This window comes from Bufo gargarizans, chromosome 1 (genome assembly GCF_014858855.1).
Source record: "Bufo gargarizans isolate SCDJY-AF-19 chromosome 1, ASM1485885v1, whole genome shotgun sequence".
NCBI classification, from domain to species: Eukaryota; Metazoa; Chordata; class Amphibia; order Anura; family Bufonidae; genus Bufo; species Bufo gargarizans.
The window spans coordinates 655,375,007-655,390,547 of NC_058080.1; the positions used below are offsets into that span (position 1 = coordinate 655,375,007).

Below are 15,541 nucleotides of genomic sequence, written 5' to 3' on the forward strand. Positions count from 1 at the left end.
GCAGTGTTTAAAGAGAGTAACGGGATGATCACCAAAGTTGATTAGACGAACAGGCACTTTACCTTGAGACACGGTCACCAGGCTCTTGGCTGTCCGTATGAAGGGATGATCTTTAATGGGAATAGGTTCCACTAGGGCTTGATAGTCCTGGCCCTGGATCCCTAATACAGCACGGCACCACAGGATGATCTGGGAATTTGGAGGCAAAATTACCGGCCGGTTATCCCGGATCCGGACAGTGCAAATTTCTCCTTTCTTGTTGGCGAATCTTTGTTGAGCACACAGCACGCTAATAGTCTTTTGAATAACTCTTCTAGAAGCAGGTGAGGCGGAAGATATGGTCTGATTCAATGCTTCAAGCACTTCGGAGTAACAATTTTTAAGAACATTAGTTCCTAAGATCACAGGGTGTCCTCCTTTATCTCCGGCTTGTACCACAATCACGCCTTGCTGTGGCAGGGTGGCTTCTCCCACCTGAAGGGTAGGTTCCCAATACCCATGCACTTTCACTGGCTTACCGTTGCTAGCGATAATATCTAGCCAGGACTCTGGTGGCTGGGTGAGGAGACTTGGATCCCAGAACTTGTCAAAGGCAGGCCGTTGAATGGTGGTGACCTGTGACCCAGTGTCCAACAGGGCTTCAAAGAGTATCCCGTTGATACATATATTAATTTTCGGACGGGATCCTACATACTTAGGCATCCAGCTTGGATCCTTTGGACCTACTGTTCTACCTCCCGAGGGGCGGTCCTCTGCCTCAGGGGTTACTCGTTTAACTGCCAGCACATTGATTCAGTATGTCCATATTTCTTGCAGTGGCGGCAGTGTTAGCGGTTTTTCTCCGGCAGGTTATGATGGTTATATTATGAGGCTTCAGACCTCCAAACCCATGAATATTTCCCTGTGCAACGAATATCCCCTTTGCTTCTGATCAGAGAGATAAGACAGCCCAGACTCAACATAGGTTGTCAATATCTGAAATCTTTATTTTCCAGCACATAATTATAGTGTTTCTTGGGGGTGGGAACATTGTGTCCTTCCAGGTACAATTGCACCAATCCTCAGAACTCAGCAGGCATTTGGGAAACATGTGTTTGTGAATATACAGTTGAAACTTTGATAAACAATGCTGACATCTGCTATATACAATACATGAAAGGGTTATTTTACATTGAACAGGTTTCTTCTCTCCATGCTAACAAGTTAAATAGGAAATCGCAGGTTCCTGTGAGGTGAGGTGTTAAATAGCCCTTTGGTCAGGAAGGCTGCTGTTGTGTCCCGGACTGGCAGGGTGTGATATGTTAATGCGAGGTACTGTATTTCCATAAGAGATGAGGCTTGTATAATATATGTGTCTAATCTGTAATGTATCAAAAGTAAGATTATGAAAATCCCTTTCAATCCAACCATTGATCCCAACTTATATATATATATATAAAAACGGGATCACTGTATGTTTTCCTCCATCTAAGGTTGTGTGTGTGTGTGTGTGTGTGGGTATATGTATGTATGTGTGTATATATATATATATATATATATATATGTATATATATGTGTGTGTGTGTGTGTGTGTGTGTGTATATGAGACAATAAAGACTATGAAGGAGATTAAAAAAACCTTCTGTGTAATTTGGCGCACAGTAGGAAAAAATCTCCTGCATAGTGAAAAGAGAGAAGAAAGAAAAGTAAGGAAAAAAAAACACAAAACATAACATAGGCCTTTGGAATCAGTGTCATTCTGAGAGTAGCACCATGTGTCCTCCTGGATATGTTTCCTGTGTGTTTGCTGGAGTCATGCATGCTCTACACATAGATAGGATGTTTGGGATGCACTGAGCACAACAGCATAGAGTTATCATGCACATGATTACCCCCACTATGGTCACCGTCAGCCGTTGAATGAATGCTGTTCCAGGCAACCACCCAAAAAACCAATCCCACCAATTTTGACTAATATCCCTCTTGATGTCTTTTGCCAGTTCGCTCACTGCCTTAATGTGGTCTTGTATTGATTTTGCATGGTCACTGAGATTGAAGCAACACATGCCTTCAAAGGAATCACATCCCATATTATGCTTAAGCAACAGATAATCTATAGTCAACCGATTTTGTAAGACTGCCTGTCTAGTGCCCTGGAGATCTATCAATAGTTCATACAGAGCACTAGATGTGTGGTTTAACCCCTTTGCAAGTGCACAGGCGATCTTACTCAGCTGTCTATGATTTGCTGTTGCAAGGCCTGGGACTCCTACTAGGGATACGGCCAGAGAGACATACTCAGCTTCAGAGAACAGATGTACTGCTGAGTCGCAGTCGCTTGGAAGAGCCTCTCCCAGGGACCTAGGGACTCGGGAGTGGTCAACCAATCTTGGGGGTAGGATCATTGAGAGCCGGGAAAGTGTACATGGCCCCCCCGTTATATTCCCTGGGACATATGTCCAGCTACGAGTCCCACATGTCAGTAACCATCCCTTAGGGAGCTGGACATTTTTCCCATAACTAGGTTGTATTATGGTATGGGTACAGGTCATGTTGTTGGTTACTGACTTGCACTGGCGAAGGCCTAAACAGGTGGCGTTGTATTCTGTGGTGTATGTAGGCTGGCGACTTGGTTGTGTGCACATAGGGATGTGACTTCTACTGCAGGTCATTTCATAGCAAACTTCAGCGGAGGATATATATCCTGTATCTACCTCAACCATTTGTTTTGTGAGTGAATATGAAGAGCTGTTGCTACAATACGCGTATAAGTTTGGATGTGCATATACATCAGCATCCTCCACACTTGTGTCGTTCCATGCTGTACTGTAATACATTCTTAGGACACTCACTGGAGTGGGAACAGCTAAGAGGCAGGTAGAAAACAAGTCATATGAGTTGTAGTGATCTGTGATGCAAAAATCCGAAGAATTTAGTATATTGGTGGCAATAAATGCCCATATATTGTCCTTTGTGTCTAACAGATTTGGGGTTAATCGTAGAGTGGAGACCCGAATGTCTCTTGTGTCTCTCACTTCCTGGGGTGATGAGGGGCAAACTGAGGGTAGGTCCTCTGGATAATGAGCACATGTTGCTACAAGCCAAACAGTGGCTACTAGCATTGTTCCTACTACCAAGAGTACTACTGCTGCACGGATGTGAGGCCTTCCAGGGGTATGAGTGTATAACGGCATTGTACAGAACACTGATGTTTCCTTCTTCAGTATGGCTTGATCCAATTGGAACCTCGTCTGGTTCTGGTCACTTGGGCACAGGGCTCAATGGTGGGGCTTCCTTTAGTCTGGATGCGTGAATCCAAGCAGGGGAGTCGTCTGTCAGTACTGCAGTTCTGGTCACGGCCTGGACTGTCACAGGGGGTCCATAGGGTGGGTCCAGCGACTTCAACTTGTGTAGGGCCTTTACCAGGACTCTGTCTCCAGACTTGAATGGGTGGGTTGGTGCACCTGTTGGCAAAGGAAACGAGAGCGAAATATCACCATAATCACTGTTTAGTTTATCAATCAGTTTTGCCACATATTCCTCCTGTATCTGCTGCAAGTCTCCAGGCATAAGAATTAATGGACTCTTTGTCCATGGGGTTGGGAAGGGTCTCCCCATCAAAATCTCAAAGGGAGATAGCTTGGTTCTTGGGTCTGGAGTCATTCTGACTTCAGCAAGAATAGCTGGCAAGTACTGGTCCCACTTATGGTAGGTACCCTCAGTTGCCTTTCTTAGTTTGTCCTTCAGTGTGCGGTTCATTCGTTCAACGACTCCTGAACTTTGGGGATGGTATGGTATATGGAACTTCCAATCTATAGCTAACTGGTCAGCTATGGACTGAGTTACCTTTGCTGTGAATGGGGTTCCGTTGTCAGAGCTGATTCTGACTGGGCATCCCCACCTGGGAATGATTTCCTTACACAAGATTTTAGCTACAGTTTTTGCATCCTCTTTTCTTACCACGAAAGCCTCTGGCCATCTGCTGAATCTATCAACAATTACCAAAAGAATTTTACACCCATTTGTTGCTTTTGGCATGTGTGTAAAATCAATTTGCAGTTCCTGAAATGGTCCTTGTGGGGGCAGTAAATGTTCATGACGGCCTACCTTCTTCCCCTGAACATTGTTTCTAGCGCAGGTTAGACATCTTGAAATCATACTTTCCGTAACTTGCTTTAAATTCTCTGCACAAAACCTTTTACTTACTTCCTCAATTGTTTGCTTGAGTCCCTTGTGGCCTAAACCATGTATTTGGAGTATAAGAATGGGGGCTGCTATTTGGGGAATCCCTACTACTCCTCCTTTTGACCATAAACCGTTAGCGTCTTTGGTCAACCCTTGAATCTCCCAATACGCAATGTCTTCTGATGTTGCAAATGTTTGGAGCTGGGACAACATTATGTTATTTTCAGGTGTGAGCGGTACTAGCGGGGAATTTACCAAAACCTCGGTCGCGCAATTTTGTGCGACATGGGAGGCTGCTTTTGCGTGCCTGTCTGCTAACCTGTTCCCCTGGGCAACTAGTGTCATTGAGGTTGTGTGCGCCTGACATTTAATGACTGCAATGGCCTCTGGGAGTTGAATTGCTGCAAGGAGATTTGAAATGAGTTGTGCATGCGCTACTGGTTTGCCTGTTGCTGTAGTGAACCCTCTATGCTGCCATATTACCCCAAAGTCATGACACACCGAAAATGCGAATCTAGAGTCCGTGTACACATTCACTCGCTTACCAGCCATAATTTCGCAAGCTCTAGCAAGTGCAATCAACTCTGCAGCTTGTGCTGATGCGACAGCGGCTGGCATGGCCTCAAGAACTCTATCGGGCAACTGCACAACTGCATAACCGGCATGAAATGTGTGATCATCCGGTCGGGTGCAGGAGCCATCTACAAAAACATCTTCTGCATCATGAAAAGGAACACTTTGTAGGGTGGGGCGGGGGCTGGTAGCTATGTGAATTCGTTCTGCACATTCATGTTGTTCTAAAATCTCATCTTGTGGGCCCTTTAGCCCTAGAAGAGAGTTCAAAAACAGCATTGGTGCAGTTGTTGGTGCACAATAATGGACTTGGAGCCCTGGGGTGGTGGTAAGGATCACATCATATCCTGCTAACCTTTGGGCAGTCATGTGTTGTGTGGACAGGTTCTTTAAAAGATGTAGGACAGAGTGTGATGTGTACAGTGTGGTATTGTGTCCCAGTGTGATCGAGCTTGTCAATTCTACAGCCATTGCACATGCTGCCAAGGTCCTGAGACATGGTGGCATGCCCTGCACAGTGACTGGGAGGAGTTTGGATATATATGCAACAGGTCTCAACCGTCCTCCATGGTCTTGAGCTAACACAGCAGCTATGGTTTTGCAATTTTCACGTGCATATAGGTGAAATGGGAGATTGTATTGTGGAATGCCCAATGCAGGGGCTGAAACGAGAGAAATTTTTAACATCTCAAAAGCATCTATCATTTCAGCGGACCAAACAATATTCTGGGGAGCAGTGAGGGAAGTGGAAGGTCTGAGGAAAGAGTCCCAGTGTGAACAATCTGGGATCCATAATCTGCAAAAGTTTACCATACCCAGGAAGCTCATCAACCCTGACTTAGTTTGTGGGCGTGGCAGACTAATTATTGTGTGGATGCGATTTGGTGCGAGCAACCGAGAGCCAGGTGTGAGAATCATACCAAGGAAGGTAACACTCTTTTGACAGAACTGGATCTTTTTCTTAGAGACCTTCTGTCCCTCTGCTCCCAGAAAACACAGCAGTGACAGTGTGTCTTTCTGACATGCTTGTTCAGATGGACTACATATTAATAAATCATCTACAAAAGATAATAATGTGGAACCATGCTGCGGATGCCAGTTTACAAGGATTTGTTGGAGAGCGGTAGAGTAAACTGCAGGTGCATCAATTAGACCTTGTGGCAATCTGCACCAGGTCATTTGACGTCCATTGAAAACAAATGCCATCAGTGGCTGTGTCTTCTCATCCAGTGGTACGCTAAAGTATGCATTGGAGAGATCGACCACACTGAAACATTGTGTTGTGGCTGGGATCTGGTTTATGAGTGTAGTCATGTCGGGCGTCACAGGTGTTATGGGGAGAATGATTTCGTTTATTGCTCTTAGATCTTGGGTGAATCTGTAAGAGCCATCTGACTTGATTACAGGATTGACTGGTGTATTGTACGGGGAAGTGGTGAATTTTAGCACGTTCCGTTTGAGGAATGCCTCAATCATTGGTGCTAGGGCCTCTTCCTTTGCCTTTTGGATGGGATATTGTTTCAGGTACACAGGCGTATGTGGCTTGACAGTAGCCTTATACGGTGTGCAGGGGAGAAAACCAACATCAAAGGAATCTTGTGCCCATGTCTCTTGTGGAATCTCCTCAAGAGAACTGGGAACAATTTCCTGCTGACAAGTGAGAGTATGTATACAGTCAATAGAGAATCCTCCTTCCTTGTTCGGCAGGAGAGAGATGCCTAACTTGATCATTAAATCTCTTCCTAATAAATTTGCAGGACATGTTGGCAAAATAGCAAAAGAATGATCTGTTAAAAATTCCCTCCACTGATTATACACCTGGACGGGTGGGGTACGTCTGGTTGGTGTTAACACTCCGTTTATTCCCACAGAAGGTTCGCCAGGATAAGTTTCTTTACCTGTCCACTGCCTGATGACTGAGATTGTTGCTCCACTATCGATTAAAAAATATTCTTCCCTATACCTCAGTGGGTATCTACCATCTGTTAAAATTAGTTTGATCATGGGCTTTTCTTCTGCAGTGCAGGTTAAGTCATACATGGCGACGGAGTTTGGGCACCTTCATTGCGGGTTTGCTGCATTCATTCCCCACTGAATGGGATATTTAATCTGTGTTTGCCGGGTCTGTATGGGTATTTGCTGAGCCTGGTCTGGGGGAGGGTAAGGGCAATTTCTAATAAAATGCCCCGGTTGTTTACACCTAAAACATACACGTGGGTTTTGTCTAGGTCCTATGTGCTGCTGGAAATCGCGCTTGTCTGTATATCTACCCCTATTTTCATGGTGAGGGCGGGGCTGGGAGAAATGTATATCATGAGCTGATGATTTGCTGGTCTGCCTTTGGACCTCAAAACATCCTGCTGAGTCTTTTGCTATAGCTTGTCTCATGGTTTGTGTTGGGGTCAATGTAGGCCAACTATCAACAATCATTTTATAAGTTTTTGCGACTTCTGGCAGCAAATTTGCAACAAATGTCTGTGTATACACTAAACCCATATCATCTGCAGTTGCCAAACCTGCCTCCTCTATCCAAATTTGTCTAAATCTCTTTGAAAAATCTGACACACTTTCCCCAGATTTTTGTTTACACGCTGTGGCTATCCCAATATCTTTCCTATCGCCATGCATCTTTTTTAATTGTGCCAATACTTGAGTCCACATTGACTCTATCTGGACAGAAGTCCGTAAAGGATAATTGGCAGGCGTGATGTCTGCACTGGGTATTGCAAGAGTGTCACATGTTTCAAAATTAAAACCACCTTCTGCTGGATCCTGATATCCTGTGACCCCCTCTAAAATCAATCTGTAATCCTCTACAGTATACTGCTGTCCCTTACACATCCTTTTCAAGTATGATACAGTGGCTGCGGGGGTTTTTCTAGGGTCTGGTGAATTCTTAATAATATCATTTAAGACAGTGGATGGTAATGGCTTCATTATCATATGATTCCCCATTATTACAAATGGAAATGTTTCAGCTGCTATGGGAGGGGTATCTTCTAGTTCTAACCCCTTAATTTTTGCAGCCCTTGCATATATTGTTCTACTGGGCTGTGCAGACTGTATAATAGGCTGGCTAGTATTCTCAGACAAAACTTGTTCCTCAGGTTCTGTAAAGCCAGGAACCTGTGGTAAAGTCAAGTGTGCGCACATCTCATCATCTGATTCTGTTGTTAATTTTGTTGCTACGGGATACAATGGCACGTATGGGGGTGGGGCAGGAGTTGGAGTCACAATGGGGATTCTATTTTGTTGTTTTGTATTTGAACTGCACAAGTCAGTCCAAAACTTTTGCACAGATAGCCATGCTTGGCCACAAGTTTTCATATACATTTTATCCCAGTGAGGGTCACCTTTGTACCATGGAAAAGTGTCTATGTCATTCAGACATAGGCCCTTGATCATGGCCATATGAAAGTCTGAAAAAGACCCTTCTTTTGGGAATGGGTCAGTACATTTCATTCCTTCTGTCCATTTACACATATTATCAACCCAAGGATTAGTATAAAATGGACCTAAACACCTCTGGACAAACATTTTTGGACTTTCCCCCAATTCATTTTTAGGAGACAGTTTCACCATAGAGTGATTTGCAGCAGACTTGGGGACATGATTTACAGTTCTAAATTTAAAAAATTCTTTTTGGGATCCTTCTTACCATAGGAATTGCCCATTTTTTTTTTTTTTTTTTTTTACTTAGCTAAAATATACAGTGAGATCAGCTGAATTTGAAGGTTTATCTAAGGATAATTATGTTTGTGTTCAGTGCGAAAATACTTACTGATAAACCTTATGCTTATCAGTTTATGTGTTTTTTTTTTTTTTTTTTTTTTATCCTATTTCTTCTAATTCAGGTTCATAACTACTCCTGAATTTATGGCAGATATTTAACTATTCTGGATGGTATTACTTCTAATTCAGGCTCATATTACTCCTGAATCTATGGCAGATTTTTTTAACTATTGATGGCCAATTTTATACCTTCAATTTCAGCATGAACTCGCATACAATCTATACATAATCTATACACTAAATTCAACCTTATACATATATATAACGACTAAAAATGCTTAAGCAACTATACAGCTATATACAGGTTTAGCAAAGGATATTCGTTGCACACAATACTGTTTTTCTTCAGGAATATCAGATTCCTGCGGGATTTCAGATCCCTCTATTACTTTAGGAATATCAGATTCCTGGGAGACGCTTATCAGAAGCGCTTACCGGGTTCAAATAATCCACTCTTACAGTATAGGGCAGTAATAATATATATCTTAAATATAGAATCACTTACCCGATACTGCTTTGGTGGATCCCACCTTCTGACACCAAACTGTTAGCGGTTTTTCTCCGGCAGGTTATGATGGTTATATTATGAGGCTTCAGACCTCCAAACCCATGAATATTTCCCTGTGCAACGAATATCCCCTTTGCTTCTGATCAGAGAGATAAGACAGCCCAGACTCAACATAGGTTGTCAATATCTGAAATCTTTATTTTCCAGCACATAATTATAGTGTTTCTTGGGGGTGGGAACATTGTGTCCTTCCAGGTACAATTGCACCAATCCTCAGAACTCAGCAGGCATTTGGGAAACATGTGTTTGTGAATATAAAGTTGAAACTTTGATAAACAATGCTGACATCTGCTATATACAATACATGAAAGGGTTATTTTACATTGAACAGGTTTCTTCTCTCCATGCTAACAAGTTAAATAGGAAATCGCAGGTTCCTGTGAGGTGAGGTGTTAAATAGCCCTTTGGTCAGGAAGGCTGCTGTTGTGTCCCGGACTGGCAGGGTGTGATATGTTCATGCGAGGTACTGTATTTCCATAAGAGATGAGGCTTGTATAATATATGTGTCTAATCTGTAATGTATCAAAAGTAAGATTATGAAAATCCCTTTCAGGCAGACAGGCTGTTTTCTGCTTCTGGGCCGGTACTTCGGTCGCCCATCAGGCTCTTTTGGATATACATCTCCATATGCAGGTGGGAGTCTTGGAGGAAAAGGACCTTCATCTTCTAGTAACAATGGTCTCTCCCACTCCTCTATCTTCTTGCATACCTTCTCTAGACTTAGAGTAAGATAGTTCACTTGCTCCATTAGTGCTGCCACTACATCCGTGACTGGAGCTTGGGTGGCTTGACTGACTCCTGCAGACCCCACATTAACAGTCTTTGGCTGGGAAGCCTGGGGTTCAGGGAAGGCTGCTGGCCCTGGAGCAGGGTTCTGGCCTAGTATACTAATGGCCAATTCCTTAAAATCCAAGAATGTACAGTGAGGGTGTTGAGCTGACAACATGCGTAGCTGGCCCTTTAAATGTTCAGTACCGATGCCCGCAATGAATTGCTCTCTGAGAGTCCGGTCCTGGTCCTCAGCTTCTTTAGGATCCACTTGGACTACAGCTCTCAGCGTCTCTTGTAAGGACAGGGCAAAATCGCGGAGCGACTCTCCAGGCTGCTGCTTTCTGCTGAAAAAACGCATTTTAACTTCTGACACCGTTCTGGCTTCAAATGTGGTGCCCAAGCGTTCAAAGATCTGTTCCAGGCTACTCTTCTCAGAACGGGGCCATGACATTACTTCCCTGCGGGCGGCCCCTTCTAACTGAGCTAAGAGGATCTCCATTTGCTGCTCAGCAGTTACGGGATAAAGCCGGAACAAGGCCAGTATCTGCTCCCTGAAGTCTTTTAACTTGTGGGCTTCCCCTGAATAACGTGGGAACCAGGGGGCCCCGAAATAGTACGGCATGGTTAGCGGCATCAGGCTGGGCGGTGCCGCGGCGGCAGAGGCCCTAGAGTCGGCTGCGGGTACTTCGGTAGGCACGACTGGGGCTTCCTGTCCGATTTCCTCAGCTGCGGACATGGCGTTGCTAAGTGGGTATGGCCCTTTAAATGTAGTGGAGTGGGCCGGAGCGGAAATGGCAGTAACTTAAACTTTTTTTTCAGACAAGTCGTTGGTGACTAGCGGGGGTCCCTCCGGTACCCTGGCAGGGGTCGGGAAGCTCCCGGTAAGGTAAGCGAAGAAGCCGGCAAAAGTTTTTGAAGTCTGTACTTACTCCGGTGGTGCTCGCTCCAAGTCTCGCAAGATGCGCAGCTACGGGTGTCAGACGTCCTGCGTACCGCGTCAGCAGGTGGGCGCGGCCTCTCATAGCTGGAATGAACTAACTCTCTCCTGTCTGGGCCTTCCTATATGTATCTAGGGCTCTCTAGCTCCCTCTAACGTCTGGGAGGCTAAATTACACCCTGACAGACCTGACACCCAGATAACACAGGGGAAAACATGCACATGACATTCAATGCAATGAAACACATTAACCTGTGCAGTGCCCACCTTTACCTAGTGGGACACTACATTTATACCTGGCCTCTGCTGTTGCAAAAAACCTTCCTCTGAGTCACTTCGAAGAGACTGACCTGAAAGTGCTAAAAATGACCCCTCTTCCTCCTCCTCCTCCTCCTCCTTCTCCTCCTGGGCCACCTCCTCTTCCATCATTGCCCTAAGTGTTTTCTCAAGGAGACATAGAAGTGGTATTTTAACGCTGCTAACGGCGTCATCACCACTGGCCATGTTGGTGGAGTACTGGAAACAGCGCAACAAGGCACACAGGTCTCGCATGGAGGCCCAGTCATTGGTGGTGAAGTGGTGCTGTTCCGCAGTGCGACTGACCCGTGCGTGCTGCAGCTGAAACTCCACTATGGCCTGCTGCTGCTCGCACAGTCTGTCCAGCATGTGCAAGGTGGAGTTCTACCTGGTGGGCACGTCGCATATTAGGCGGTGAGCGGGAAGGCCGAAGTTACGCTGTAGCACAGACAGGCGAGCAGCGGCAGGATGTGAACGCCGGAAGCGCAAACAGACGGCCCGCACTTTATGCAGCAGCTCTGACATGTCGGGGTAGTTGTGAATGAACTTCTGCACCACCAAATTCAGCACATGCGCCAAGCAAGGGATGTGCGTCAAACCGGCTAGTCCCAGAGCTGCAACGATATTTCGCCAATTATCGCACACCACCAGGCCGGGCTTGAGGCTCACCGGCAGCAACAACTCGTCGGTCTGTTGTTCTTTACCCCGCCACAACTCCTGTGCGGTGTGGGGCCTGTCCCCCAAACATATGAGTTTCAGAATGGCCTGCTGACGTTTACCCCGGGCTGTGCTGAAGTTGGTGGTGAAGGTGTGTGGCTGACTGGATGAGCAGGTGGAAGAAGAGGAGGAGAAAGCCGAGTAGGAGAAGGAGGCAACAGGAGGCAAAGAATGTTGCCCTGCGATCCTTGGCGGCGGAAGGACGTGCGCCAAACAGCTCTCCGCCTGGGGCCAGCCGCCACTACATTTACCCAGTGTGCAGTTAGGGAGATATAGCGTCCCTGGCCGTGCTTACTGGTCCACGTATCTGTGGTTAGGTGGACCTTGCCACAGATGACGTTGCGCAGTGCACACTTGATTTTATCGGATACTTGGTTGTGCAGGGAAAGCACGGCTCTCTTGGAGAAGTAGTGGCGGCTGGGAACAACATACTGTGGGACAGCAAGCGACATGAGCTGTTTGAAGCTGTCTGTGTCCACCAGCCTGAATGACAGCATTTCATAGGCCAGTAGTTTAGAAATGCTGGCATTCAGGGCCAGGGATCGAGGGTGGCTAGGTGGGAATTTACGCTTTCTCTCAAATGTTTGTGAGATGGAGAGCTGAACGCTGCCGTGTGACATGGTTGAGATGCTTGGTGACGGAGGTGGTGGTGTTGGTGGTACATCCCCTGTTTGCTGGGCGGCAGGTGCCAACGTTCCTCCAGAGGCGGAGGAAGAGGCCGAGGCGGCAGCAGCAGAAGAGGCCGAGGCGGCAGCAGCAGAAGAGGCCGAGGCGGCAGCAGCAGAAGAGGCCGAGGCGGCAGCAGCAGAAGAGGCCGAGGCGGCAGCAGCAGAAGAGGTGGCAGGGGGAGCCTGAGTGAGTGCCTTGTTTTTAAGGTGTTTACTCCACTGCAGTTCATGCTTTGCATGCAGGTGCCTGGTCATGCAGGTTGTGCTAAGGTTCAGAACGTTAATGCCTCGCTTCAGGCTCTGATGGCACAGCGTGCAAACCACTCGGGTCTTGTTGTCAGCACATTGTTTGAAGAAATGCCATGTCAGGGAACTCCTTGAAGCTGCCTTTGGGGTGCTCGGTCCCAGATGGCGGCGGTCAGTAGCAGGCGGAGTCTCTTGGCGGCGGGTGCTCTGCTTTTGCCCACTGCTCCCTCTTTTGCTACGCTGTTGGCTCGGTCTCACCACTGCCTCTTCCTGCGAACTGTGAAAGTCAGTGGCACGACCTTCATTCCATGTGGGGTCTAGGACCTCATCGTCCCCTGCATCGTCTTCCACCCAGTCTTCCTCCCTGACCTCCTGTTCAGTCTGCACACTGCAGAAAGATGCAGCAGTTGGCACCTGTGTTCCGTCATCATCAGAGACGTGCTGAGGTGGTATTCCCATGTCCTCATCATCAGGAAACATAAGTGGTTCTGCGTCAGTGCATTCTATGTCTTCCACCGCTGGGGAAGGGCTAGGTGGATGCCCTTGGGAAAACCCTGCCAGCAGAGTCTTTAAACAGCATACGAGACTGCTGCATAACTTGAGGCTCAGACAGTTTCCCTGGTATGCATGGGGGTGATGTGACAGACTGATGGGCTTGGTTTTCAGGCGCCATCTGTGCGCTTTCTGCAGAAGACTGGGTGGGAGATAATGTGAACGTGCTGGATCCACTGTCGGCCACCCAATTGACTAATGCCTGTACCTGCTCAGGCCTTACTATCCTTAGAACGGCATTGGGCCCCACCAAATATCGCTGTAAATTCTGGCGGCTACTGGGACCTGAGGTAGTTGGTTCACTACGACATGTGGCTGTGGCAGAACGGCCACGTCCTCTCCCAGCACCAGAGGGTCCACTAACACCACCACGACCATGTCCGCGTCCCTTACTAGATGTTTTCCTCATTGTTACTGTTCACCACAATGAGAAAAAAATTATTTGGCCCAATATATTGAATTCAAATTCAGGCCTTTTTTTACAGACACCTAACACTATCTGGCTATCTATTTAGGTACCGTATTACACTAATACATGCACAGCAGTAATGGCAGATTTAGCTGAATATAAATTGTAGGCCTAGTATTTAGGCCCTGGATGACAGGTATACGTTTACGGACAGAATTAGACTTAGGAATGCACGGTAGCGTGTGAAGTTATTGAGGATGACCCTATCCGCACCTTCAATCTAATATACCCTTTTATGGATCAATTTAAAGTTGGCCTGATACAGCAGAAACCACTGATTTAGGGAATTGCTAAGTTGGGAATTGTATTTCAACCCAGAACAAAAATATATCCTTTGCCAGACAGCAGACAGTATTACAATTGGCTAGCCACAGCTGAAACGCCAGATTTAGGGTACTGCTATTTTGGCAATTGTATTTCACCCCTCAATAAAATAGCAAGCACAGCCAAGCCCCTGATGTAGAATATAGCAAAAAAATAACCACACTATTGATGGTTAAATGTACTTGGTGGCAGCTTGTGCTGGCGCACCACAAGACACAAAATGGCCGCCGATCACCCAAGAAAAAAGTGACATAAAAACGCTCTGGGCAGCCTAAAAACAGTGAGCAATTAAATAGCAGCAGTTCAATGATCCACAGCTGTAGATCGATAACTGAATTAAGTGTTTTTGCTGAGTTAATCACTGCCTAATCTCGCCCTAAGGCCCCTTTCACACGGGCGAGTTTTCCGTGCGGGTGCGATGGTGCGGTGAACGCATTGCACCCGCACTGAATCCTGACCCATTCATTTCTATGGGACTGTGCACACGAGCGGTGATTTTCACGCATCACTTGTGCGTTGCGTGAAAATCGCAGCATGCTCCTCTTTGTGCGTTTTTCACGTAACGCAGGCCCTATAGAAATGAATGGGGTTGCGTGAAAATCGCATGCATCCGCAAGCAAGTGCGGATGCGGTGCGATTTTCACGCATGGTTGCTAGGTGACAGTCTATTCACTGTATTATTTTCCCTTATAACATGGTAATAAGGGAAAATAATAGCATTCTGAATACAGAATGCATAGTATAATAGTGCTGGAAGGGTTAAAAATAATAAAAAAAGTTAACTCACCTTCTCCTCTTGTTAGTGTAGATGCCGGTCTGTTCTTTAGCTGTGGCTGAAGGACCTTTGATGACGTCAGATCACATGCTCCATCACCATGGTGATGGACCATGTGATTGGAGCATGTGATCTGACGTCACCACAGGTCATTCAGTCCACAGCTAAAGAACAGACCGGGATCTACGCTAACAAGAGGAGAAGGTGAGTTAACTTTTTTTATTATTTTAAACCCTTCCAGCACTATTATACTATGCATTCTGTATTCAGAATGCTATTATTTTCCCTTATTACCATGTTATAAGGGAAAATAATACAATCTTCAGAACATCAATCCCAAGCCCGAACTTCTGTGAAGAAGTTCGGGTCTGGGTACCAAACATGCGCGATTTTTCTCACGCGAGTGCAAAACGCATGACAATGTTTTGCACTCGCGCGGAAAAATCGTGCATTTTCCCGCAACGCACCCGCCTCTTATCCGGGCAAAAAACATGACGCCCGTGTGAAAGAGGCCTAACAGTCGCAGCTGCAACCTCTCCCTACACTGATCAGAGCAGAGTGACATGCGGCGCTACGTGACTCCAGCTTAAATAGAGGCTGGGTCACATGCTGCACTGGCCAATCACAGCCATGCCAATAGTAGGCATGGCTGTGATAGCCTCTTGGGGCAAGTAGTATGACGTTTGTT

General features: G+C 46.2%; 1 protein-coding gene across 1 annotated transcript; it reads right to left on the minus strand.

Moving 5' to 3' along the window:
• Window positions 1–1,638: 1,638 nt before the first annotated feature.
• LOC122924683 lies at window positions 1,639–9,223 on the minus strand. Its single transcript, XM_044276020.1, has 2 exons — window positions 9,035–9,223; window positions 1,639–3,443 (listed from the first exon to the last, which is right to left on the minus strand). Exon 2 carries the CDS (start codon window positions 3,171–3,173, stop codon window positions 1,734–1,736), a length of 1,440 nt encoding a protein of 479 aa, XP_044131955.1. The 5' UTR covers window positions 3,174–3,443; window positions 9,035–9,223; the 3' UTR covers window positions 1,639–1,733.
• Window positions 9,224–15,541: the final 6,318 nt, after the last annotated feature.

What these genes read in the sequence shown, in the direction of transcription:
- LOC122924683 (XM_044276020.1), bottom strand. Translation starts at nt 3,173, where the DNA reads ATGCCGTTATACACTCATACCCCTGGAAGGCCTCACATCCGTGCAGCA.